This window comes from Capra hircus, chromosome 3 (assembly GCF_001704415.2).
Source record: "Capra hircus breed San Clemente chromosome 3, ASM170441v1, whole genome shotgun sequence".
Lineage (NCBI taxonomy): Eukaryota > Metazoa > Chordata > Mammalia > Artiodactyla > Bovidae > Capra > Capra hircus.
In genome coordinates, this window is record NC_030810.1 from 16,098,754 (window position 1) to 16,125,236 (window position 26,483).

General features: G+C 54.0%; 1 protein-coding gene across 1 annotated transcript; it reads right to left on the reverse strand.

Annotated features, from left to right (window-relative positions):
- On the reverse strand, window positions 12,185–18,121 carry EDN2 (endothelin 2). The gene is made up of 5 exons (XM_005678617.3): window positions 17,975–18,121; window positions 17,465–17,627; window positions 15,836–15,958; window positions 14,694–14,792; window positions 12,185–12,911 (listed from the first exon to the last, which is right to left on the reverse strand). Exons 1-5 carry the CDS (start codon window positions 18,027–18,029, stop codon window positions 12,818–12,820), a joined length of 534 nt encoding a protein of 177 aa, XP_005678674.1. The 5' UTR covers window positions 18,030–18,121; the 3' UTR covers window positions 12,185–12,817.

Genomic DNA, 26,483 nt, shown 5'->3' on the forward strand with positions numbered 1-26,483 from the left:
GATTGAAGATGCTTACCTGGGGCCAGTGAAAGCGAAAGTCACTCAACCGTGTCCAACTCTTTGCAACCTCATGGACTATACAGTCCATGGAATTTTCCAGGCCAGAATACTGGAGTGGGTAGCCTTTTCCTTCTCCAGGGGATCTTCCCAACCCAGGCACTGAACCCAGGTCTCCCGCCAGTGGACATTGTCAACTTATTTCACAGCCAAGGAAGCCAAAGCTGAGGATGAGGGGCTTTTCTGTCTCCAAGGATTTGAGCCCAAGTCTGGCTCTACAGCCTGTGCTTTTTCTGCTTCATGATGCTGCCTGTCTGAGAGTTGACATGGTGTGATTTGAGGGAAGGCCAACCCCTAAAATCAAGCCATGTCTTTTCCAATGCTTGAGTTTCCACCGTTAGAACTTGATTCCTCTGGGTTAAGTAATGTGTGTGCATAGTAAGTCACTTCAGTCGTGTACGACTCTTTGCGATGTCATGGACTCTAGCCCACCAGGCTCCTCTGTCCATGGGATTCTCCAGGCAAGAATGCTGGAGTGCCATGTCCTCCTCCAGGGGATCTTCCCGATCCAGGGATTGAACCCTCATCTCTTTCATCTCCTGCACTGGCAGTCAGGTTCTTTAACACTAGTGCCATCAGGGAGGCCCACCTCTTCTGAAAGGCGTGGGGAAGCGAGATAGGCCACATCTAATGTTCTGTGTGCAAACGATTTTCCTGGCAGAGTCAGAGAACAGGGGTCCTCTGAGATGCTGGGATCCCTCCATTCACTTCCTCAGCCCTACCAGGGCCCTGTGCCATTTCTTGAATGGGAAAGACAGAGAGGCACAGAACTGTACAGATTTGCCATCTAGGACATTCCCCAGGCAGCCTCCCTGCTCTGCCAGGACCCAGGCCACAGGTGCTGAGCAGGAGAGGGCCAGCTGGGAGCCCTGTTGTTTTCCAGCCGGGGTCTACCCTAGGGCTTGCCAGGGCACAGGTGTTCCAGGCCCACTTCTGCAGAAGGGAGGGAGGTGTGGGTGTGGTCTCGGGCCCTGAGATAAACCCTATTCCCATCAGCTGCTGTGCTCACACCCGTGCCCTCTTTACCCTGGGGCACCTGCGTCCTCATGTGCCAGCCTGACGCTGTGCACAGCACGGGAGCTGCAGTCAGGCTGGCCTCCCGCCTGCCAGGGCTCCTCCCATGGATCTGGACCTGCATGCGTCTCTGGGCCTCTGTGGCCGAGGCCTCTTTGCAAGAAGGTCCTCCTGGCTTTCCAGGACTCACAGTCCCCGTGGCTGCTGCCCCTTGGTCTCGGGTTGGGGTCCCCAGAGAAGACCTGGCCTAAGATTCGAGGGCATGGAGTTTATTTTCGAGGTGATTCTAGGAATCCATAAAAGATGTGGAAGGGAGACAGGGAGGGCAGCCAACACAGACAAGTTAACGAGCAGCAGGCGGAAACAGGGCTCAGTCCCTCCAGAGACCCCCGGGAGAGGGTGTGGAAGCAGCCTTGGAGTAGCCCCACCCATGGTGCAGGTGAGCTGGTGTGTCTACCCACCACCCCAGTCCTTTCTGATTAAAGGCTGCTCCTGAGAGGGGCTCCGAGGGCATCTTCCAAGCCCTTGGGACAGAGCCACAGACACCTAAGTGCCAAGAATGTGGGCAGGGCTTGTGACAGAGAGAAAGAACCTGGGGGGAAGAGCCTGTAAGAAGTGCTGAGTCAGGAAGGCTTGAGTCCCAGCTCTGCTGCTGACTCACCTTCTGTGAGGGTCAGTTGCTGCATCTATAAAATGGGAATAAAAATACTGCTTACTTTTCAGCTGTGTGGTGGGGATCAAGTGCGTGGCTGATGCTGGCACCAGGTGGAGACTGATAAATGACGCTTTTCCTTCCTCCTCCAGGGCAAGGGTCAGGCTGACTCACCCCGTCTTGGGGCACCCAACGACCTGCCGTGTTTACCAAACGTTGCTGCGCCCAGGGGCTCTCCCTTCCTTCTCCTCTTATCTCAGTTTCTAAAATCAGATAGTGAGTGATATCTAAGCTGTGCCAGGTTGAGGTGGGCTCTGGGGACCCAAGAATGTCCGAGCCTTCCCTACCCCAGGAGTTCACAGTCCAGCTGGGAGGACAATTGTATAGCTGGGTGGTGGCACAGGCGTGGTTTTGGACCAATGGGTAGAAGTCTGCGGGTCAGGCCTGTGGCAAGGAGGCAGTGCAGGCCAAGAGAGAAGGAGAGGAGCTGGGGGTGGGAGGCAGAAATTGTTCTGGGAGGAGGAAGGAGGTAGGCACATGTCGGAGGTTATATTTTGAGGTTCTGTGAGAAACCCCAGGTAGGTATGACTATCTTAGAGTTATAGGCCACGGAAGGGAGAATGAGAAGGGCCTTGCCTTGACAGGTTGCTGTCAGAGCTGGTCTGACATACTCACTCCCTGACTTCCACTCAGGCCAGATTTGGGGCCCTCTGGGCCCAGAATGATGTCTTGCTGGATGGAGGTAGGGATGGAGGTCAGGTGTGGACAGCCTTGGGAATGGAGGCAGGGCTCTCTGTTCTGGCCTCTCCCTCCCTTGCCTTCCTGAGCCCTGTGTGTACTTGGGATTGAAGCCCTCCCACCCAGACTGGGGTGGAAAATCCTGTACTTCCATGCTTCTTGTTCAGATTCCATATGCATTTTGCATCTATGATATAGCCATTTTTGTTCTTAAAAGCAGTAAGCTTTACAATGACTTACTAATTACTAAAATAATTAGTCTTCCTGTAAGTAAAGCAATGACACTGTCCTTCTGTTGGCTCTTCAGTGTGGGTTGAGGGGAGAGGTCCTGGCCAGGTGGGATGGGCCCTGAGGAGATGCCATGGTTTGCAGACGCTGAGGTGGCCCCTCCTGGGTGCAAATGCAGTCTCGTGTGTATTCACTTCAACAGAGCTACACTGTGATAGTTCCGTACATAGCTATGCCCACATGCACACTGAAGCCCTTCTAGACCCATACATGTGGACGCACTCCATCCACACTGTGGATACTCTACGCACGTGTTTCGAGATGTGCTCAGACACAAATGCACACATCAGTGTGTATGCTTGTGTCACTTGCACACCCACACACCTGTAATCTCTAATCATAGCCTTGTGCGCACATCCTGCAGGCTCACTTGCACCCTCACCCATGCACACGGGTTTAGGCCCATGTGTGCACACACGTCTAGGCTTCCCTGGTGGCTCAGATAGTAAAGAATCCACCCCCAATGCAGGAGACAAGGGTTCGATCCCTGGGTTGGGATGATGCCCCAGAGAAGGAAATGGCAACCCACTCCAATACTCTTGCCTGGGAAAGCCCATGGACAGAGGAGCTGGGTAGGCTACAGTCCATGGGGTCGCAAAGAGTCAGACATGACTGAGCAACCAACACTCTCACAGGTTCATGCAGACACATCTGGGCAGCCACAACCAGGTGAAGATTTACGCGCTCAGGGCACTCAGGCACGCATGCTTGTATGTGTTGACATGCACAAGAATGTGCACACACATGGGTTGTGTATGGACACTCATCACCTGAGCTGCGAACCTGAATGCCCAGACTTGAGCAGGAGGATCCCCGGTCGGTATACAAGAACGCACTTCACACGTCAGTGTGCCCTGTGTCTGTGCTCACACAGCCTCACATTAGCCAGGCAGGACTCCACTGTGCCGAACTCACCATGTGGCATCAAAGTCGTCCGAAGGGAGCCTCCCTTTTCCTGCCTCCATGCCCCTCCCCTGCCCTCAGCCTGCCAACTTGGGGGTGACTCATGCTCGTGGTGTGGCAAGTATGGAGTCTCCAGAGGGAGCAGATTCGGCATCTACCCTGTAAAGGGATTCCTCCAGCCTGGCAGCCGGGAGCCCGGAGTCCAGAAAGGACAGTGACCTGCCTGGGTCTACACAGCAAGGCCTGGCAGAGGCAAGACCCAGATCTAGTCTTTTCCAAAACGTGAGTTTGGATGGCAGGCTGAGAGGCAACCAGGATGTCCCAGGCTCCCCCATTTGGAACATCTGCAGGTTCAGGTGCCAGAGTCCCCCCCTCGCCCCACACACACATGCTTTCCCATGATGACGCTGTCCCCAGGAGTGCCTACTCAAAGACACATCTATTAGGGGAGGCTGGGGCCAACTGAGCAAGAAGACTGGCCAGCCCCTCCTCCATTCTTGGCTCCCTGAGGGCCAACCCCTGAGCTGGACTGAGAGACGGGGCCCTAGAGCCAAACAGAACCCTGGAGAGCCGTGCTGGAAGGCCCTAGAGGAGCTCTTTGCACCAGGGGGCAGAGTGAGACAGTGGAGCACCTCCAGGCCCCTCACCCTCCTCATCCTGGGTGGCATCAAGCAAAGCTCTTTCGCACATCGTATTCCTTATGAAGAAGTGGTTTTGCTATCAGGGCGGCAAACAGTAAGAGTCGGATAAAACCCAGTGCTGGAAGGCTTGTGAGGAAAACGGCACTCACACCCATTGGGAATAGGAATGCAAATTGGAATCTCATTCTTGGCAGAATACTTAAAATGTGCTCATCCTTTGACCTGGAAATTTCGTGTCTAAAAATCTGTCCTCTGCAGACAAAGATGTATAAACAAGGTGCTTACTGTAGTGTGTTCATGAAAACAAGAAACGGAAGCCATCCCAAAGGCTTCAGTGGGTGGATGGTCAAGTAACAACTGCCTGTCCATGACAAGGGCCACGTGGAGCTGTTAAAATTAAGAGGGGGGGGTAAAAGCCTTGTATTGGTCTGGAAAGATGCCTTTGATGTGAGAAAAAAAGGTTGTAACATAGAGAAACTTATGTTGTTGCGCATAATTTTTAATACCTCTAAAACGTGAGATAGAAAACATACCTGAATCCATAGAAAAAGCCTATTTACCCCACTCTCAGAGTTGTTGCCCTGGAGTAGGGGCCCTAGAAGAGACACTTTATTTCAGATGTTCCTGCAGTCTTTTCATTATTTTAAAGCCACAAGCCTTTGTGTATATATTGTCCTATTTAAATTGCTTTGTAATTAAAAAGGAAGTGTTGAGATTTCTTGTCTAATTATTTAGTGGATGGAGGCCTGAGGAGACAGAGGCCCATTCAAGGTTCCATGCAGCCTCCACGGCAGCTCTGACCTTGACCTCACCCAAGAATGCTGCCTCAGTTACTCAGTGTCAGCGCCTTGGGGCCAGGAGGGCAGCCATGACTCTGTAGGTGGGGGTGGGAGGAGAGATGGGCTCTGGGATGCAGGCCAGAGATGTGCAGCAGAGGGGTCAGTGCCCACCACCCCCCACCAGGTGTGGAGAGATGTCCCCATTGCTGGAAGAACCACCCGTGTGCTGAGATACTCACTTTTTATCATTGGGTGTCCAGACACTCTTGATCTAGCTTCAGGCCCTGCCTGGCAGACCCTGGCTCTGACACTGTCAGAAATGCTGCTGAGGAAAGCCACCCTCTGTTAAGTGCCCTGTGGGTACCACCTTTGGCACAGTTGCTGTGGGTGCTGACCTACACTATATTACTTTGACTGAAGAGGAAGTGATGCTCAGTGGTTAAGGCCATTGTTTCTGCAGCCAGACTCTTGGGGCAAAGCCCACCACTGCCGCTCACTAGCTAAGTGACCTGCATGGGTTACTTGACCTCTCTGGAAGTCAGTCTTGTTGTTTATATGATGATAAGAGAGCACCTCCCCATAGGGTCACTGAAGGCTAAAGTAAAGTGCTTAAGCCAAAAAGTGGAAACAACGCAGACAAATGGATAAACAAAATGTGATCTGTGTGTGTGTGTGTGTGTGTGTGTGTGTGTGTGTGTCTGTGTGTGTTCAGTTGTTAAGTCATATTCAACTCTTTGCAACCCCATGGACTGTAGCCTGCCAGGCTCCTCTGTTCATGAGATTTCCCAGGCAAGAATACTGGAGTGGGTTGCCATTTCCTTCTCCAGGGGTTTTTCCCAACCCAGGGATTGAACCCACATCTCCTGTATCTCCTGCATTGCCAGGTGGATTCTCAACCACTGAGCCACCTGGGAAGCCTGATCTGTTTCTATCAGGGATTATTCAGTCATGGAAAAGCATGAACACCTGCTTCAACATAGACAGACCCTGAGGACATTGTGCTAAGTGAAAGAAGCCGTACACAAAAGGCCACATATGTTATGATTCCATTGATAGAAAATGTCCAGAACAGGCAAATCCATAGGGACAGAAAGTAGATTCGTGGTGTACAGAGGCCGGGGAAGTGAGATCTGGGGACCAACTGCTGAAGGGTGAGGTATTTCTTTTTGGGATGATGGAAATGTTCTGGAATTAGATAGTGGTGATGGCTGTGTAACTGTGAATATATTTTTAAAAAACCCCACTGAATTGTACACTTTAAAAGAGTGAATTTTATGGGGTGTAAATTATGTCTCAATAAAAGATATGCAGCAGAAAAGAATTAGGAATGAATATAAAATTTGTGCATAAATGTAGCACACAGTGTTTATTGCATTGGAGGGAAGTGGGACAAACTAAAACACACACCTACGGAGGAACAGATGCATATGGTGCAGCCTTATGGTGATATGTTCTAAAGCCATGAATAAAACCTTGCTTTGGAAAATTTTTAAAAATTAAGTAAACTACTTTGGACAGTGCGTGACACATGAGTGAACTCCAGGACATGACTATGGGGCTTCTCAGGTGGCCCTAGTGGTAGAGAACCTGCCTTCCAATGCAGGAGATGCAAGAAATGTATGTTCGATCCCTGGGTTGGGAAGACCCCCTGGAGAAGGAAATGGCAACCCACTCCAGTACTCTTGCCTGAAGAAGCCCATGGACTGAGGCGCCTGGGGAGCCACAGTCCACAGGGTCGCACAGAGTCGGACAGACTGAAGCAACTTAGCCTGCATGAATGCAGGACAAGACTATACAGTTAGTGCTCTTACGCCCATACAGCCGATGAGAAACCGAGGCCCAGAGAGGGGATGGGATGTGGCTGCACTGCCCTTCTCCCGCTCTGCTGCTGAGGAAGGGCAGAGTCTTGGCTTCGGGCTGATCTGAGTGCCCATCTTGTCCTGGGTCTGCCACTTTCTAGCTGGAAGGCCCTGGTTCAGCCATACCTGCACCATTCTGAGCCTGCCTTGGAGGGGATGTGCTTCCGTGGAGCGGATGGATAGGGGGGCTAGGAGGAAGCTGAGAGCAGGTCGCCCAGCTGCCAGTGCTGCAGCGCCACTGGGATGAAATGAGCAGACACCCCAGGGAGACGGGATGCCTTCCTCCAGCCCCATCTGCCTGGAGTAGCGAGTCACATGTCTGCGAGGATGACCTATAGGCTGCGACAGGAAAAGCCCTATGAGAAACTTCAGGAGGAGGCAGTTCAAGCAGAGGACAGGGGTGGGGTCTTTCTTCCCTAGTCAATGTCCCAGGGCCTGTTTTCAGTCGGCTGTCCCCGGGAAAGGTATTGCTCCGCCCTGGGCCTCCATGTCCACGCTGGGCTGGCTCAGCAGTGCTTATGACAACATGCTTGCGGGGCCCAGGCTGCCTACATCCCTAGCTTCCCTGCTTGTGCTTTTTGATTGCAGGATCCCGGCCAGGGAAATTCACCCATCTGAGCCTCAGTTTCCTCATCTGCAAAATGGAGATCGTAACAGTTCCCCTGTCACTGGTCCTTTGTAATGAATAGATGAGAAGTGAGCATAACAGGCTTTGCACAGAGTCTGACACACTTTAAGCCCTCAAGGGCTGTTGGCTATTATTACTATTATCTCACTATTTGCTGTGAAGGGGCTGGAGGACACGTGTGTACCTAGAGGCAAGGGGCTGGCCCCCTGGGCCCCTGTCTCCAGGCTTCCAGCCTGCTGTCCCCAAGCACTGAATGATAGACGGGCTAGGCCCGTGGCGTCCTGGCAGGCCTGTCCTGGCAGCTGCTCCCACAAGGCGAGGCCCTCTGAGCTTTGGAGAATTAATTAGGCCACATTCCTCTTCCAGGGTTCCTGGCGGGCCCGCACATGGCCCCCTTCCGAGCTGCTGAGGGCTCTTGGCTCCGGTCCCTGGCAGGCGGAGGCAAGGCCCACACTTTGTCTCTCCTGCGAGGGGCTGGGAGGGCCCCCTTGAGCTGGAAACCCTGGCCGGGGAGGCAGGAAGAGCCAAGGATAAGCCAGCTGCCCAAGGCAAGCTCCTGTCCTGGCTCTCTCCCCTGATCAGCCACCTTCACTGGCTCCCCATCACTCAAGTTCAGATTCCTGGCACTGGATGCTGTTCCCAGCCTGGCCCTTGCCAATCAGGCTTGCTGCCTCTTTTCGGATTCTTCTATGCTCCGGCTGTTTCCCTCATCCCAGGGTGTGCAAACACTACTCCTTCCCCAAGCTTTCCCTGTGAGCCCACAACAGCACTGGGATGAAATGAGCAGAGATCCCAGGGAGACAGGAAGGGCACACAGCTGGAAGGAGAGCCCGTAACCTACCCACCTCCTGTCCCTTCACTTTGCCTTGTCTGTCTTTCTTGCCAGTCTCGGGAAACCCCAAGGGGCACAAGCGCGGTTTGATCCAAAGGTGTGCTTCAGGCATGGCAATATTCTCCAGGAGGACATTGTCTGAGGCTGTCACGGGATTGAGGGTGAGGTGACAGCAGCTGTGGATTTCCCTGCTTGTAGCCACCCCCCACCCCCGCCCTGCTAGCAACCCCTCTCCAGCCTTCCCCATGCCCCTCCTTCTTTTGTCCCTGATAGGGTCTGAGAATAGGCTTCCTGGGTAGCTCAGCTGGTAAAGAATCCACCTGCAGTGCAGGAGACCTGGGTTCAATCGCTGGGTTGGGAAGATCCCCTGGAGGATGGCATGGCTACCCACTCCAGTATTCTTGCCTGGAAAATCCCATGGGCAGAGGAGCCTGACGGACCATGAGGTCCCAAATAGACAGGATTGAACGACTAAGCACAGAGAATAGCTCCCTTCCTACACACTGTTCCCCCTGCCTGAACACCCTTGTCCACCCCCTCCTTCACTTGATCAACTGTCACTTCCTCCAGGAAGCCTCCCAGACTCCCCCACCCGAGGTGCTCAATCATACTGTGGATCTATCTGCTTAGAGCAGCAGGACAGCATACAGGCCGAGAGCCTGAGATTTAAATCCAGCTCAGCCACATGCTAGCCATGAGACTGGGTGAGCTGCTTAACCTCCGTCATCTCTTTTCTCAGTTGGGAGAAGCAGTGATAGAACCTGCTGTGTAAGCTTGCTGCAAGGATCCAAAGAATCCATGTGTAAGAAGAACTTGATGAGCACTCAATAAATGTGCTTTCACTTCTGCCTTCATAGAAACAGTGCTTTGTTGAAAGGTTCTCCTCTTGGCCTGTGAGGGCAGGGGCTGTGTCTGCCTTGTTTACAGGAGTCTCTGAACGGTGATTGTTCATAATTGTTGAACGCATGGATGGCCACACTCCAATGATTCATTGCCCTGATAGGCAAATGACTTTTCTCAATTGAAATCCCTGAGGTTCAGAGAGAAAGAGTGAGATGGCAAGAGTGAAACTAATTCCTTGGGGTTCTTTGTTGAGTGAGAGGGTGGAGGGAGAGCCAGTCCAGGACAGGAAAGGGCCAGTCTGTAGCCTGGATATGTATCAGGCTGCATGGTCCTGGACGTGGAACCCCACTCCCCTCTGACTCTGCTTCCATGCATGCACATAACCCGAATAAATCTGGGTCACCCTGTGCCCCCTTCTGGCCTATCTCTGCCTGGTGTTCCAGTTAAGAGGAACACAAGTTTGACTCAGAAAGCCTTAACCAAACCTGTAAGTATTTATGGAAAAGGCAGAAAAAGGCAGGAAAAAGGGACAATTTTGTCCCATAAAATCCAGATACACTTTCTAAAATGTTGACGCCTTTCTTCCCAGGATTCAGTTTGATTTGGCAACAGTTCTTCATAAATTTTCCTCTGCTTCTTCCAAACTCTATCCCACCTTCCCCCACACTTCTGAGGCCCCTGCTACGTGGAATGTGGTTTAGAAGCAGGCTCAGACTTTGGGTATTCATGACCCCTCACCCTGCAAACTTCTCATTTGGGGAGAAAGATATGGCTGGCAGAGGGCTAGAGTGCAGGGCCCAAGCCAGGGGCCCCCGTTTCCTGAGAATAAGGATCCTGGGGGTTATGGTATCGCCTTGCCTTTACCTGCCTCCTGGGCCTCCCTCTAATTGTCTCTTACTTAATCGTTTGGTTGCTTTATCTCTGAACTCTGACCGGGACAGTGAATGCCTAATTCCCTGGGCCTCCGACACACCTTCAACCTACATCCTCTACCTGGTCTCGATCACTCCTGCCAGGCTGGGGTTGCCCCACACTGCTGCCTCGCCGGACCATTGGCTGTTGCTTTGGGATTTCCATGGGGGCAGGGTTATTTTGAACAGGATGCTGGGGAGTGAGATTCACCTGGCATCAGGCTCAGTGAGATTTGAGAGGTGTGCTGGAATCCTGGGTAGGAAGTGACTGGGTAGCTCCATCGCCAACCCCAGCCACCCAGGCTGGATACCTAAGGACCAGCGGTTGACTTGCTTCCCTTCCTTCTGTCTCCCCATTCAGGCTTCCCTTGTGCGGCCCTCTGGCATTTTTTCGAAGTCTGGCTTTACCAGGTCCCTGCTGCCCACAGACCTTTTGAGGGTCCCCATGGCCCATGAGAGAAAGCGCAGGCTCCCTACTTTGGCCTCCAGAGAGTCCTGGTTTCATTTCCTGTTGTTCTCCCCCCACCATGCGCCAGCCACATGGGGTCCTCCGTGGGAAACGCCTTTGTCACTCCCATTGCCAAAATCTTTTACCCTTCCTGTCTGCTCTGTCTGGGGCTCCCTCTTTACTTTCCTTCTATTGATGGGAGTCTCACTCTCCTTAGGCTATGGGAGTGGCATCTTAGTCATGCATCTTTCTCTGACCATGCCTCTTCACACCAACCAGCCCCAATCTCCCCCCAACTCAGGTCCTGCAGCTTTGTGCCTGTCCCTCTTGCTACATCATCACTTCTAATGGCCTGGCTTTCAGCCTTTGCCTCTCATCAGGCCCAGGACTGAGCCCAGCACCATAACTCATCCATTTAGGGTTCACAACCAGCTCTACAAAGCGGAAACTACTGTTTTCCATTTTATAGGTTAAAAAACTGAGGCTCAGAAAGAGGAAGATTTGTTCAAGGTCATACTACAATGGTGATCCATGAATTCAATCAACAAATATTTAGTCCGCACATATAGACATGTGTATTATACACTCTGGGTTCAAATGCTGATGCTGCCACTTACGTGCTGCGAGACCCCAGGAAAATTAGTTGCCTTCTCTGTGTGTTAGTTTCCTCATCTGTAAAATGGGAATAATAAAAGTACCCATATCGTGGGATTGTCATGAGGATGAAGTGAGTTTATCTGCATTAAATGCCAGCAAACAGTAGGAGTTCAATATGCGTCAACATGTTCTTCTCCCAGGAGGGAGCTGGGGCTGGCTCCACGGACAAGGCAGGTTTAGAGTAGTGTGTAAATAATTATTTTTCAATAACTGGCTCAGGCCACAGCGTACCATTCCCAGCAGAGGCTGGCCAGGGGAAAGGGAACAGCTTGTTCGCAGGGGTATTTGGCAGCAGTGGAGGCTGTCGGTCTCAGGAGCTGCCAGCGGGGGTAGCTCTGGCTTCTGGCTGTCCCTGGGACTCAGGTGAGCAGCTTCCTGGGGTCTTGGCAGGATCGGCCAAGCCAGTGCTAGAGCCCTGGGCTTCTTGAGTGAGAGAAGTGTTGAGTGCCCCCAGCAGGGTCTGTCCAAGCCCAGGGTGAGGGACAAGGACCAGCCTATGACTCCATCACAACAGCCATCCCTGGCCAGTAGGGCTGCACACAGCCTTGGAACAGCACACAGCCCTCACTGGACAGGTTTGCTCTGAATCTCAGGGGTGGCAACTAGAGCAGAAGTGGGTCCTCGTAGTCTTGGCTCCTATGAAACATGCTCTGGGGAAAGGCCTGGCCAACACTTACTGTCCTGATAGAAACACAGGTCCTAGAACCCTGGATATCAAAGCTGCAAATGGCTGTCTAGGCACACGATAGGCAAAAGTCCAGAGAGGGTGGGTCAGCAGCCAGCGATGCCCAGCCGGGGTACAGGGGTGTGGAACTCAGGGCTCCACACCTGCCTCAGGCTCTTTCCCCCCCGTCCCTTTGTTTCCTCCACTTCTAAGCAGCCCCTTCCTGAAAAGTGCCTCCCAGCTCCTGCTCAACCAAGACCAAATGCTAGAGCATTATTTTGTTGTTTATTACAAACATAAGTTCGCAGGTAAATAATTGAGAGTCTAAAAAAATACGTTAAAATAAATAATCGGAATCATCAAATTTCTTAGAGCAAATAAGTTATATACAGACAGGTGAAGTGGCGCAGGCCCTTCTCACCAAGAGTGTCCCGAGGGTATGAGGGGAGAATAAGGACATTGGAGAGGGAGGGCTGGAGGGGAGAGACCAGGGGCGGGGGGTAGGGGGCGGCCGGGACTTCAACCCTGGAAGGACTCGTTCGGCCTCTGCGGCTGGCTGAGGTGTGAGTGCCCACCACTGCACATTGTTTCTGGTTCACAGCCACCAGACAGGACACCTCCAGGTTAGCACCTTCCGCATGCCATTCCTTTCAGCAGGGCCTTGGAACTGGAGCCAGTGTGGGAGGCCACGCTGCAGCCTGGGGCCTGATGACTTGCCTGGTGTCACGGAGCTGCCTTGAGCGAGGCCCCCTCCCCAGGGCGAGGAGGCCAGAGCTTGTGCCTGCTCCAGCAGCTGGGTTTTCTGGCCCAGGAAACAGGTCGGAAGGTCTCCCAGCTCTGGGATGCCCCTCTCCTCCTGTATCCACACAGGCTTCCTTCCCAAAGTTCTCCCAGAGTCGAGAGCTATCTCTTCCTCTGCCTGGAGTGTGTAGATCTGGTTTCCCTCGTCGTCTTCTGCTGTTGCCTAGCAAAGTGGATCTTGGTTGCAGAAATAACCCTGAAATGGAAAGAGGTCACTTGAGCATCTCTGGAGATACAGATCACTTGAGAGTTCCCCATGAGAGGCAGCGGTCATAGGGCTTGGATCCCTTATTCATGGCCAGGAGGTCAGAGGGTGGTCACAGCTGACCCTGAAAACAAGGCCTGAATATCAAGGAGAGGCCAGGGCGGGTTAGAAGCTTTTCTGCCCACAAGGAGCTTTGACAAAACTGATGTTCAACATCAAGCGCCACCAGGGTGACTGGACAGCCAAGAGTAGCCCAGTGGCTCTCCCCTGGTTGCCCTCTCACTTCCACACCTCTATCCCTGCGGCTCCTCAGGCTGTTGACACCCCATACTCCATGTCCTAAAATTCCCATTCTTCAAGGTCCAGCTCAAGGCGGTCCAATCCAGATATGGGTCCTAACAGTCCTTTGAATCTGGCTGAGACCCTGGTGGGGACTCTGCCATCATCTAGGTGGCCTCACTCTGGCTTAAGGCATTCTAGCCTGGGAACTGGGAGGCTGGGTCCCAGCTTTGGGAACTTGGGCAAGGGTCTCAACCTCTCTGAACCCCTTTCTTGGTCTGTAAAATAAACGCAGGCCTGAACTGGTGTGAGGGTGAGTACAGACTGGCAAAAACATGCTTTGCTGATTATGGAATGCCAAGTACTTGCAAAGTCTTATCTTGAAGTTTTTCATCTTAAGACATTTCCTGGCTTTCCCTAGTGGCTCAGATGATAAAGAATCTGCCTGCAATGCAGGGCATCCAGATTTGATCCCTAGGTTGGGAAGATTTTCTGGAGAAAGGAATGGCTACCCACTCCAGTATTCTTGCCTGGAGAATTCCATGGACAGAGGAGTCTGGTGAGCTGCAGTCCATGGGGTCGCAAAGACTCAGACAGGACTGAGTGACTAACACTTTCACCTTATTATTTTTTTTAGAAGGCAGTTCCTCAGTATATCCTGGGTCCTGCCCAGCTCGCCATCCTGTCTTTTTGCCTATGTTTCCGCCTCCTCACAGAGATGTGGACCCTTGAGGGGCTAGGCTGCACCCCAGCACTGGGAAGCCCTGAGGAACCCTCAGGTTGGGGATGGCTAAAACCTTCAGAGCTCCCATAGGGCCTGGGCTTTCTTGAGGCTCTTCATGCATGTCAGCTGCTCTAACCTATAACGAGCCTGTGAGATGGATAGCACCGGTGTCCCTGCCTCACAGAAAAGAACCAGAAGCACAGAGAAGTTTAGTGAGCAGACCAAGGTCACAAAGCTTGCTCGTGGCAGGGCTGGGGCCTTCTAGCTCAGATGCTGCCCCTTCAGCCACCCTGCCGCATGACTGGCTATTGGTTTCTGTTCTCAAGTCAGTTTGGTTGGACAAACGCTCATGGGCACCTCCTGGGTGCCAAGACTTGAGCTGAGCCATGCTGTAGCTACCAGGGAGACAGCCCAGTCTGGGACCCAGGGAGGAAACAGGCTGGGTAGCATCTGTTTGGACCCCAGCATGTGGGAGATGCTTGATTCAGACACAGCCTGAATGAACACCTGGGGACCTTCCACAGTCACAAGCCCTGAAACCCTCAATAAAAGTCCACTTCCAGGCCTGGTGGTAACAAAGAGCATAGTGGTTAAGAACACAGGCTATTGAGTCAGCCAGATGCTGTAGCTTGCTGTGTGACCTTGGGTAAACACCTTCACCTCTCTGAGCTTCTATTGGGTGCCCCATAAGGACCCAAGGCGTCATATGGAGAATAAGGGAAATGTGCAAGGCGTACAGAAGGCACTCAATCAGTGTAGGGGCCCCTCACCTCAGGCGCTGGAGGAGCTCTCCTGCCGTGGCCCTCGTCTTGCCATCCTGGAACGCAGCTGCAGGGGACCCGCTGCGTGGGACTGCCACCGCATCCGTCCTGAGTGAACAGCATTAGGGCCCAAGTGAGGGGCTGTCCAGGGCCCCAAGGCTGCCTGGCTGCAGGCCCAGCCCAGCCCCCCGCCCCAACCCGCCCTCAGGAGCAGATCCATTTCCACCCTGTGCACCTGGGATCCTGCTTTTCCCAGGTGGGGTGGGGCCTGAGGAAAACTGAGCCACGGGGAATGTGTTCTCAGCCTCAGAAAGAGGCAGCGGGGTGGCTGGCTTTCTCAGAATCTGGCCACCTGCAGCCAAGCAGAGCCCTTGGCAGGGAAACTGAGGCAGGCTGCAGCCACGGCTAAGGTCTCAGGGGAGGAGTTTCCCATAGGTCGTCATGGGAATGGGAGGTAGGGGAGGGTGATGTCACCATTTGCTTTCCCAATGCTCTGTGTGGAGGGAGGGAGGTCCAGAGGGCTGAAAGGCTGGCAAGGCGCTTTGTGACAGCTCAGGGACGGTGCCATGGCCTCCTAACTCCAGCTATTGCTTCTCCACTGAGAAAGTTCCAGAGTTCCCTGAGCCTCAGCGACTAAGGCCCAGCTCTCGTCTGACTGGCTGTGTAGCCTGACAGGACAAGTCCTGTTTCCTCTCTGGACCTTTGCTGCCTCAGCCGTCACCTGGGAGGATTCCTCCTGCCCAGGAGTGGGGACGCAATGCTCTTAGAAGCCCCCAGAGCTGGGGGTAGTAGCAGGGGGAAGACTCAAGGGTGACTGGCTCCCTGCAGGAAGGGAGGCTGCCCCACAGTCCAGGGCAGCCTCTGGGCCCCCAGGACCCTGCTCCCCTCACCCCTTCTCCACCATTTAGCCATGCCTCTGCTGGCCTCCCAGACACTCTGGAAAAGGGAATGGTAACTCACTCCGGTATTCTTGCCTGGAGAATCCCAGAGACAGAGGAGCCTGGCAGGCTACAGTCCATGGGGTCACAAAGAGTCGGGCATGACTGAATGACTAACAAACACTACTGCTGGCCTTCCAGACACCCTGCCCTCCAGAGCAGGCCCAGGCCAGCAGTCACCTCTGGCCCCTTGCAGGCTGGGTGCCCACTTACCAGGGCCTTTGATGGCAGAAGGTGGCACAGGCGGGGTCCCTGGCACTGTAGCATTCACAGCGTCTTGGCAGAGAGCGGCGCCGGCGTCTTGGCGGGTTTCCCAGGCCGTAAGGAGCTGTCTGTCTGTGGGCGGGCCGCCAGCAAGGTAGTGGTGTAGGGTGGAGAGAGACAGAGAGAGGATTAGATAAACCAGGACCATTGGCAAGCTGGGACTGTCCACACTGCGCACTGGAATAGCCATCCATGCCGCCAGGGTGGCAGCAAAAGTAGCCAGCTCCTGCCCTCAAGAATTCCCACTGCAGCTTCCTCCTTACATGCCAGGGAGCCTTGGGCAAGACCCTTACCCTCTCTGGGCCGCTGTTCCCTCCCAGCTCCCCTGGTCCTGCTCAGTAAGACACTCAGCATGGGGAGGAGGGGTGGAAGCTGTCCTCCCTGCCCCTCTCCACTCCCAGAGAGCGATTTGAGCTGACGGAGTCAGGCTGGTCCCCCTCTTCTCAAAGACGACCCCCAGCTAATCTGGAAGGAAGGGAGAGAGTACCCTCTCACAGAAGTGAACACTCAGGCTCACAGCTCAGCTCACAGCTCCAGTCACAGCTCAGCTCACAGCTCCGGTCACCACTTGCCTGGAAGGGTGACCCAAGTGTCTCTTAGAGTTTTGACTTTAAAATGGTGAGTGTGCCTGACCTGCACGTGTGCGTGTGTGTGCATAGGTATGTTAGATTGAGCTGAGATCAATTTCAGATTCAGTCTGAGGCGGGCCAGGTGAAGGGCAGGGCCCTGTGGCCGGTCGGACCAGCACCTCGGATGCCCGAGCTAATTTTAGACATTGTGGTTGGAGCTGCAGAGACTCCAGGTAGACCCAGCACGCAGGGACTGGCAGGGTTCCCGCCCTGAGCCAGTGTTTGGATGCGGATTAGCTCCACACACGCTTACGTGCCGGGCTTCTCTTGTCTTTTGCAATTTGGAGAAGGAAAAAAAAAAAATACAAACACACAGAGAAACTTCAGCTTGAAGTATGCAGTGGCCCGGAGGCAGTGCGGGTGCAGACAGCACAGACAGCCCTGGGACCCCACCCTAGCTCTGCCAGGTGACACGGGACAGGTTTCTCGTCTGTCATTTGGGGACAGCAGCAGTCCCCGCTTCATTGGGGAGGATGGGGGTGCGTTCACGAGGTGATAATGCACCAGCAGTGCTTGGCATAGGGCCTGGCACAGTCAAGACATGGGTGCTGTCATTAATCATATTATTCTTGGAAGATTATACAGAGGCAGCATGGCAGAGCTGCTGTGCGCTCTGGCATCTGCAGACCTAGGCTGGAGCCTCCTACCTACCACTTACTCCTTCCTGTGTTACCTCGGGAAAGGCACCTAACTTCTCTGAGCCTCAGTACCCTGATCTGGAAAATGGAGCCAACACTTTCTGACCAGGCTTTTTGTGAGGATTCTCATGAGACAGCCCTCTGTCTGGCTCAGGCAGCCCCCACGTGGGAATTGAAGCAATAGCTGATTGCTATTGTTGTTAGCCCCACACTCCCAAGAGAGAGCTGCAGTGTGCCAGGGCTGCCCCAGCATGCCAGCATCCCCCACCCCTGGCCCCTGCAACCCCTCTTGGATCCCTCCAGCAGCTCACCCGGGAGTGTTCACCCAGATGATGTCCAGGTGGCAAAAGTAGACGCACTCCTTGTCGAGCCAGGAGCTGCAGGAGCAGCGTCGAGTCCGCAGGTGGGAGCCTCGGGCCCGGGGCAAGGGCGCTGGTTGCTCTGGGATGGAGGTGGTAGCGGCCTGGCTCTTGCCTGCATGCACAGGAGGGAGAGAAAGTGAAGAGGTGGGTCAGGGCGCCTGGCACAGCGGGGATGGGGGACCTGCCGGGCTCCTCCTCTTGCATAATCGAGGAAGTTGGCATTCTCGGGGCTCAGGAGCCCTGGGCCAGCCTGGGGAAGCCCCAGCAGCTCTGGGTTGGAAGGACCGGCAGCTGCCCTGGGACGGCAGCACCTCTAGTAACACAGCCTCCTGCAGCCCCCAAGCCGCCTGACTCCTGCTCCTGAAGGCCCCTGGCTGGCTTGGGGGGCACAGAGCCCCAGCAGGAGACACAAACAGCCTCGGGGCTGCTGCTGCTGCTGAGGCCGTGGGGGGTGCTCACCTTCGTGCAGGGCCACGAGCAGGGCTAGAGCGATGGAGCACAAGGCGGTAGGCATCGCGACCACGGCGGTAGAGGGGTGCTCAGGCTGGGCTGGAGTGCGGAGTGTGCCTGCTGCCAGCGTCCTGCTGCCAAGCTGAGCGATAGCTCATTGCCTCGGTGCCCTGGCTGCCTCTTATAACACCAGGCATGGCTCCGCCCCTGCCCGTCCAGCCCTGCACCGGTGGGCAGGGAGCCAGGGACACCGCCTCCTCCCAGGGCGCCAGGCCCGCCCCAGCCTCTGCGGTAGGGAGGAGGGCAGGATGAGGGAGGAAAAAGGGGGGAGGATGCTCCCTCTGAGCCTGGAGTACCTCCTGGAGTCCTGAGGCTCCTCTGCTGTCCCCAGGGACTCCTTTCAGTCCCACTGGATCCCCTCAAGTCATCCTCCAAATGCCCCGAGCCCCTCCCCCACTCTCCATGGGTCTTGCCCTGAGCTCAGAGTTGGGAGGGAGAGGTCCCATGGGCAAAACTCTCCCTTTCCTTGGAGGAGACCCTGCTTTCCTGTCTGCCTACTGCCAACCAGGTGGAGGGTGTCCCTTCTGCTGTGTGGGAGGTAAATGACCTACTTGGGGCTGTGCGGACTTGGGAGAGTCAGAGCCTTCTCTGGGCCTGCTTTCCTCAGAGAGGGACACAGTTTACCCCTGACCAGCCTGGAGCCGCCTCCTTCCCCCCTCTCCCAGGAAGTGCCCTTCTTTCCTTCTTCTTAACCTATGTGGTCCACAGATTTCCTTGATGCTAAGAAGGGGCCTTCAGAGCCCTTTCCAGAAGGGTAGCTTGTGGGTATGTACACCAAAAGCCCCTGGGAAGACCTTCCATCTTGGCCAGGACAGGATGTCTTGGCTCACCTCTGCGACTTTCTGCAAAAACGGCATAGTGATGGAAGGCCTCCCTGGGGGCCAGCATCCTGCCCCTCCCCCTCAGCTGGCTCAGAGTCCCTCCTTCTCAGGGACCCTGTCTCCAGGCACAAGAGGAAAGGCCCTCTCATTTCTCGGAACTCCCAGAACCCGTGCTCTCATGCCTGACTCATGACATTGGGCTTATCTCCCCAACAATCTCGAGGTCCAGAGCTCCAGAGAAGGCCGGCCCTGGAGCCCTTCTGGCACACAGTAGGAGACTCTGAGTGAGTGCTGTCCGAGGGAGGGGGCGGTGAATGAATGAAGGCCTGGATTTGAACTGGAGAAATTCAGGAACCCACTAAAGCCCGAGTTTTCGTTCCTGTGTTCAGTTGGGATTTTATCATTAGACATTTAGGAAGGGAGAAATAGATGATGGTGAAGAAACAGCTTTGTTTCTTCCCAGGGCATGTGTGTGTGTGCGCGCATGTGTGTGTGTGCGATCCCTGTAGAGCACAGCAGAACCAAGGAGGGAGATACCAGTTAGCATCCCCTTCCTTCCCTCCGACTGGCTCAGGCTGCAGTGGAAGCAAGGAAAACATTTCAGAGCACCGACTGTGTGTGCAGGGCACCAGCATCCTCTCTCCTTCACAGCCTCACACACAGCTGTCCTCATCTGGGTACCAGCTTCACTGCTGGCCGGGAGGAAACAGAGACTCTGACCGGAGGCCAGCTGGGTCAAGGTCACACCGCTGGTGTACGCAAGAGCCCACAGCGGAACTTGGGTCTTGTTCTCTCCAGTAAACCACAGTGACTCCCCGTCCAGTGCTCACACCCTCCCCCGTGTGGTGCCTCTCTAAGAATTTAGAAGAGTTATTTCTGGAATGAGGTGAGCAATGCTTTCAGTCATTTCTATGAGACTCCAGGAGAATATAAATACGGAATTAAGCAAGGTTAGGGTTGTGGTGGCGGTGGTGGAGGGGGGGAGAAAGAGGATTCAAACTGCTGAACTGTGAAGAGATGACAGAGGAAAAGCAGGTCAGCAAGGAGAAGGAGGGGGTCAGGGAAGGGAAGAAAATAAACAGGGAGGCTGATAAAGACAGGTAGGGAGAGAGAGAGAATAAGGAAGCAGAGCGCAGCGAGAAAGAAAGAACTCGGATTTGAGAAAGTAAAAGAGAAAGACCATCGGAGTGAGAGCGAAGGTTCTAACCTGTCTAATCTTTACACAAATGCAAAGTGCCTGCTCAGGACAATAGGCAACCAGAGGCTCCAAGTCTGGGAAACACAATAGAAGAATTAAAGAGACCAGGAGACAGGATCCCTCTCTGCTGTGAAAGGAGGATGACGACAGGACAGGGGCCACCGCCCGGCCTCGCAGGGTCAGCTCAGGAGGCTGCGCCCAACTCCAGCTCCCCTCCTTCCCTGCCCGCTGCTTCTCGAGAGCTGGGCGAGCAGGGCTCCTGTGAAATGGAATCGCCGGACCTGGGAACCTGAGCGAGCCCAGGTCTTAGCGGGTGAAAGTGTTCCGGGAACAGCACCACCTCACTGGCAAGATTGGTTTCCAGGTAGGGAAAACTAAGCTGAGTTAAAAACAGCAGTTTTCTTTATTCCCTCTTCCCTTGCCTTTGACATGAGCATGGTTTGTCTGCACAAACCAACTGCTCTGACACACACATGAATTTCCTTTAGTTCCTGGCCCGTGGGCTTCCCAGAGGGTTCAGTGGTAAAGAATCCGCCTGCCAATGCAGGAGACATGGGTTCGATCCCTGGTTTGGGAAGATCTCCGGGAGAAGGAAATGGCAACCCACTCCTGTATTCTTACCTGGAGAATCCCATGGGCAGAGGAGCCTGGCAGGCTTCAGTCCATGGGGTCACAAAAGAGTTGGACATGACTTAGCAACTAAGCAACAACAAGAACAACGAGAATATCCAGCCCCAGCCCCCTAGGTCTCTTAGCCTGGGCCCCGACAGTCACCTCTATGCCTCCTGGCTGACCTGGCTGCATGGACCCTCAACCCCTTTGCTCTGGCTCCTACTGACTGTCCCTGCCAGCTGCTCTGCTGCACTGCCTCAACCCCACCTGGCCCCGCTCCCTGCCTGGGCTGGTAAAGGCTGCAGACTGAGGGACAGGGATTCACAGGAGGTCACCCTGTCAGAAGCTGGAGGAATTGTTTTGCACACAAAATAATTTGCTCCACTTACACTTGGCACCAGCCTAATGCAAGAAGCAGAGATTTGTGGGGAGGGCGGACTGGCAGAAGAGGACAATTGGGGTGTATTTTGGGGTGAAGAAATACACCATGCTAGGAACTGCTTTCTAGAAATTCTCTCTGGTTTTCACACCCTTTGGGCAGATGAGATAACTGAGGTCCAAGAGGGGGAGCAACTTGCTCAAGACAGTGATGGGCTGGACACGCTCTCTGGGCTACTAATCCAGACTCACCTTTTCCTGCACACCAGTGTAGTTCCCAGGGGTCCAAGCTGAGCCCCTCTGGGTCCCTTTGAGAAGGGCTGTCAGGAAGGATCCCACTGGCAGGAAGGCAGGGTCATTGGGATGGGCCTAGGCCACCTTCCTGGGGACCCCAAAGCTCCTTTGATCGCCCCTGTACTAATGATAAATTTGGTCCCATCGACTAGCTGTCCAGTGGCATGGGATGGAGGATGCGCAGGAGTGAGGGTTAAACATCCTTCTGGTGATGCCCAACAGGGCAGGAACGGGCTGGAGCGGCTCCCTGATGTAGTAGCAGTGGGCAGCTTTGTCCCCAGCTTTGCTATTCATGCTGTGTGGCCTTGGGCAAGTCCTGTCCCTTCCTTGGCTTCCCTGGACAGCTTTCCTCTCTTCCCATTGACTGTGAGGGGCCTGCTCAGCTCAGATAGCCTATGACAGGCAGAATCAACCTGCCCTGAGTTTCCAGCTCCCAAAATGCAAGCTCTGCAGACTCCGTGACTTCATTGCTATCACTCCTGCTCCCAGCCCGGAACCCTTTGCTCTTTCACTTTCTGGAAAACCAGTCACTTCCCTGTTGTCACCTGGCCCCACCAGCTTTCAGGAAGCTCTCCTGTTTGCAGCCCCAGTGGAAGGGACACAGAGTCTCAGTCGCAGGCACACACCGTGCAGGCAGCGTAGCAGAGCGAGCAGCTGGGCAGATGGGGCTGGCCAGGGGGGATGTCTGGACCCTGCAAGGAACGGGGTCTGGGGAGGGCTTGGCCCCGTAGCCAGCCTGAGTTGGGGATTTCGGGACTGAGGGAGCTTAGACATTCCCATAATGACCTGTCCTAAGTTATGTCCTCAGGGCTATAGGTCAGGACTGCCCCCACTCAAGCCTCAGGGCCTCCTTCTGGTGGGTGGTCTGGGCCTCCTGCCATCGGCCGCAGCTCACCCTGAGCTGGCAGGGCCTGCTGCCACCCACGGCATCGTCCCCATGCTGGGTCTCGGTCCTGTGGGACCAGCTCTCCTGGTCCTCGCAGCTTCCCTGGGAGGACACCCCCTTCTAAATTCTCCTCCTCCTTACAGCTCAGCCCATTGGAAAGATTTGTAGCTCCCACATGAACTACTTTTAAAGGAATAATTCATGTGCCCAGTCTGCTATTAACCTAAGGGTAATCAGAACAGGGTCAGCGAGGCCCATGGAACTGCTGGAATTGCAGCCAAAACCAGACACTGTTTAGTCAAGGCACACTTGTCAAGGAGAATGTCAGTTCCACTGAACTTTTTGAAATAAGGAAACTAATCCAGGGACTGAGCATTCAAGATGGAGGTCTCTAGACTTGAAGTTTTGGACTTTTCTTCAAAGTGCTAGGGGCCCAATTCTGCACTTGGGTACACATGCATTTAATATATTCTCTATGTTAGGTGGTTACCTACATTATGTTCATTAATTGTCATAACCTGCCTAAGGGGTAGGTACTATAATTCGCTACTATTTTATAAATGGGGAAACTGAGGCTCATACCTTGTCCAATGTCAGACAGCTAGGAAGGCGTAGAGCCAAGGCTGGAAGGCAGATCTATGTAACTCCAAAGCCCTAATCCCGAGCCCTGGGTGCTCCCTTGGTGAGCCTATTCTAATTACCCTGAGATGAATAACAAACAGATCAATCACTCCTTGACAAGTACAGCGTATGGGGAGCCTCTGGCAGCAAGGCTTCTGCAGAGGTCACCTCCTTTGCTCCTAACCAGGGAGAGAACTCTGTGCAGCCTGGAGGAAGTGGGAAGCCTAGGTACACACCTGCATCCATAGGGGGGTCACTCCCACAGCAAAAACACTTCACATTGCCTGTGCCTGCGAGGTCACTGACTGAGGACTAGTCACTGCCGATATGTAGGCATGGGCAGTCCATACCTCTCTCACCGGACACTCACAACAAACCTGGGATGCAGGCTGGGCTCATGACTCTCACTTGACAGGTAAGATCTTTCCAGACAAGATGATCACTCTGCAGCTAAAGAAGTGAATTCTTCAGGGTCACACAATGAACAAGAGGAAGGACTGGAACTTTCCCCTTATACTCATCTGCTGTGGGACCAAGAGCCTAAATCACGCATTCAATGATTCCCCCCCGCCACATCTATTCACCTCCTCATCCATTCATCCCTCCCTCCCTCCATCCATTCAACCTCCTATGTCTACAGCCAGCCATCCATCCTTCCATCCATCCTTCCTTCTATTGATCCATCCATTTATCCATTATCTGACATTTTGTCCATCCTTCCGTCCATATGTCTATACAACCAATCTCTCACCCATCCATCCTCCATCATGACAGATGTGGTTAGAGAGATTGGAAAAGTCAAAGAGCTTTGAAAGTTATGTTAAATTTGTCCTGGAAATATCTGGTTATTTCTGGGGGAGAGGTGTCTCTCCCCCAAAATGATGAACTCACTGAGACACAGTCTTCTTTGCAATCCCAACCCCAGGGCCTAGCACACAAGCATGGGCACATGGTCCAGGCCCAGGCACATGGTCCAGGCCCAAAGCTGGAGTGAATATGCAAGATGACTCAATCTCATCAGACAAAACTGCCCTTGCAGGGACACCACTTAAGATGAAGAAGATTTATGTCCCCTTTTCTGCCTGATAACATCTTCAAAATGCTCTAATGATGAAAGCTGGGACATAACTTCTAAAAGCAAAAGACAAGCAGCCAGAGAGGGAAAGTCCCTTGGCCTACACCTAGATGAGGAAACTGAGGTCCAGGGAGAAGGAACAGCCCGCCAGAGATCCTGGAGATCCAGAATGCCTGGATTCTCCTCTCTGAGGCCCCTGCACTTGGAGGGGCTGGAACCTCAGCCTTCTCCTTCCTCCACTACCACCAGCCAAGACACGCAGCTGGTGGTTTTGCAGAGTCACACCCACCCTGTTGCTTAGAACCCATACTTTCCGGGGCACACCCAGCGCCCCACCAGGCGGCTGTCTTCCCTCTGGGAAGGGGTGAGCCACCCGGAGGCCAGGCCATGCAGAAATACAGTATTTCATTCTTCATTTAACAGCTATCCCCAAGTGCCTAGTTGCCTCTGACATCAGGCTGGTGAGGTCCGGGGTTCCCACTGTGACTCTAGGCCTACATTCCTGAGCAGAGGTGTGCCTAGGATACCTCCTTGCCTCAAGGCTTTGGCCCTGCCCGCCTAGCTCCTGGGAATCCTGAGCCATGAAAGACCCAGGAGGGGCCTCGCTGGGCTCTGGCAGGCAGGAGGGCGGCCAGGAGCTGAAGCCACCGCCTGGGGCAGGCTCAGGGTGTGGGGGTGAGTCAGGGGCCAGCCCACCCCTGGAATCTCTGAGGCTCCGCTGCCCTGGCTGTCAGCTTCACAGCCCTGTGCCTCAGACTCCAATCCTCCGCTTACCCCCAGTGCCCAGCACTATGTCAGGCCCTATGGAGCTCAGGGCAGGGGCAGCCAGTCTGCGCTTTCATTTTGCTGCTCCCCAACCTCGTGGGCAAGGGCATAGCCCTGTTTAATTTCCTGAGTATCGGAGGCCGCATCCATCCGAGACTCCTAAGGACAGAAGGCCTACCTCATAGCTGCGAGGAGGCCTTGTGGCGGAGCCCGTGGAAGGCTCGGCCCATCGCCTGGCACAGGAGCTTCTGTCAGCAAGCCTCTGCTATCCCTCCCTCCCTCACCTCGGGCTGCAGGGTGTGTGAGGGCCTCTTGGTGTGGACACACTCCTGCAAAAGAGTGATGTGTGCATGTGTGTATTGCGGGGATGTTAGTAGAACCTGCATCTGTACACCATGCTCCAGCTGCACTGTGAGCGTCCCTTCCACTGCCCGGGTCACACTGTCCCTCCAAGTGCCCGAGGCCAGCCTGGCTTGCTCCACTCACCCACGTTTGCCTTGGCACAGTACCTGATGCCACAACAGACCTGAGGTGTATGGAGACTTGGGTCAATGTTGCCTTCCTATGGAAACCAGGCTTCTGGAGCCAGGACCTGGCCTGGTGTCAGCGTGAAGCATCTTGTTCAGTCCAAATGCCCACCCTGGCATCAGGCCTGCTTGGGACCTGTCTTGGACCTATTTTTCCTTCCTTTTCCCACCAGTGCTGACCAGAGTGCCCACAGCCTACCAGCCCCAGAGGCCTGTCACTTCCTGAATACACTGCATGCTTTCTTGCCTCCCAGCTTCTGTGCAAGGTGGGCTTCTCCTCCTCCTTCTGTTCTTATTTGATTTATTTTGCCCAACCTCAAGGCCCATCACAAAGGTGGCCTCCCCCAGGTGTGTGCGTGCATGCTCAGTCATGTGTGATTCTTTGTGACCCCATAGACTGTAGCCAGCCTTCCCAACTCCATCCAAGACATGAGATCTAACTCATCTCTGAACACCCACAATATTCTCATCCATAGCCACCTTTGCAGATGGCACTAGTGGTATAAAGAATTTGCTGCCAATGCAAGCGACATAGAGATGCAGGTTCGATTCCCTGGGTCAGGAAGATCCCCTGGAGGAGGGCATGGTAACCCACTCCAGTATTCTTGCCTGGAGAATCCCAGGGACAGAGGAGCCTGGTGGGCTACAGTCCATGGTGTCACAAAGTGTTGGACATGACTGAATCGACTTAGCACACACGCACATAACCACCTCTGGCTAGGCTTTATTTCACGTTTCTGAGGGCTGGCTAGTAGCCAAGGGCTCTGATTCTGGTGTCAGAACCCCTCTTCCCCATCACATATGCCCTTTCTTCCTTTTTTGAACTTCAGTTTGCTCATCTGTAAAATGGGTATAATCACAGTAACGTGGCTGTGTAAGGATTAAATGAGGAAGAGCTCCATCGGTGGTAGCCATCATTATTACTGACTATAACTATTTATGGGCTTCCCTGGTGGCTCGGAGGTTAAAGTGTCTGAGGGTCGGGAAGATCCCCTGGAGAAGGAAATTGTAACCCACTCCAGTATTCTTGCCTGGAGAATCCCATGGACGGAGAAGCCTGGTAGGCTACAGTCCATGGGGTCACAAAGAGTCAGACATGACTGAGCGACTTCATTTCCACTTTCATAACTATTTACAGAGCCTGGTCACACTTTTGCTCTCACTTCATCTTTACAGCATAACCCTTTGAGGCGTGTCAATGCATCTGCTTTCAGATGCGACTTCAGATTCTGAGAAGTTAGAGAGCTTGACATGTAATGGTTGGGGTTTGAATTCAGGTCT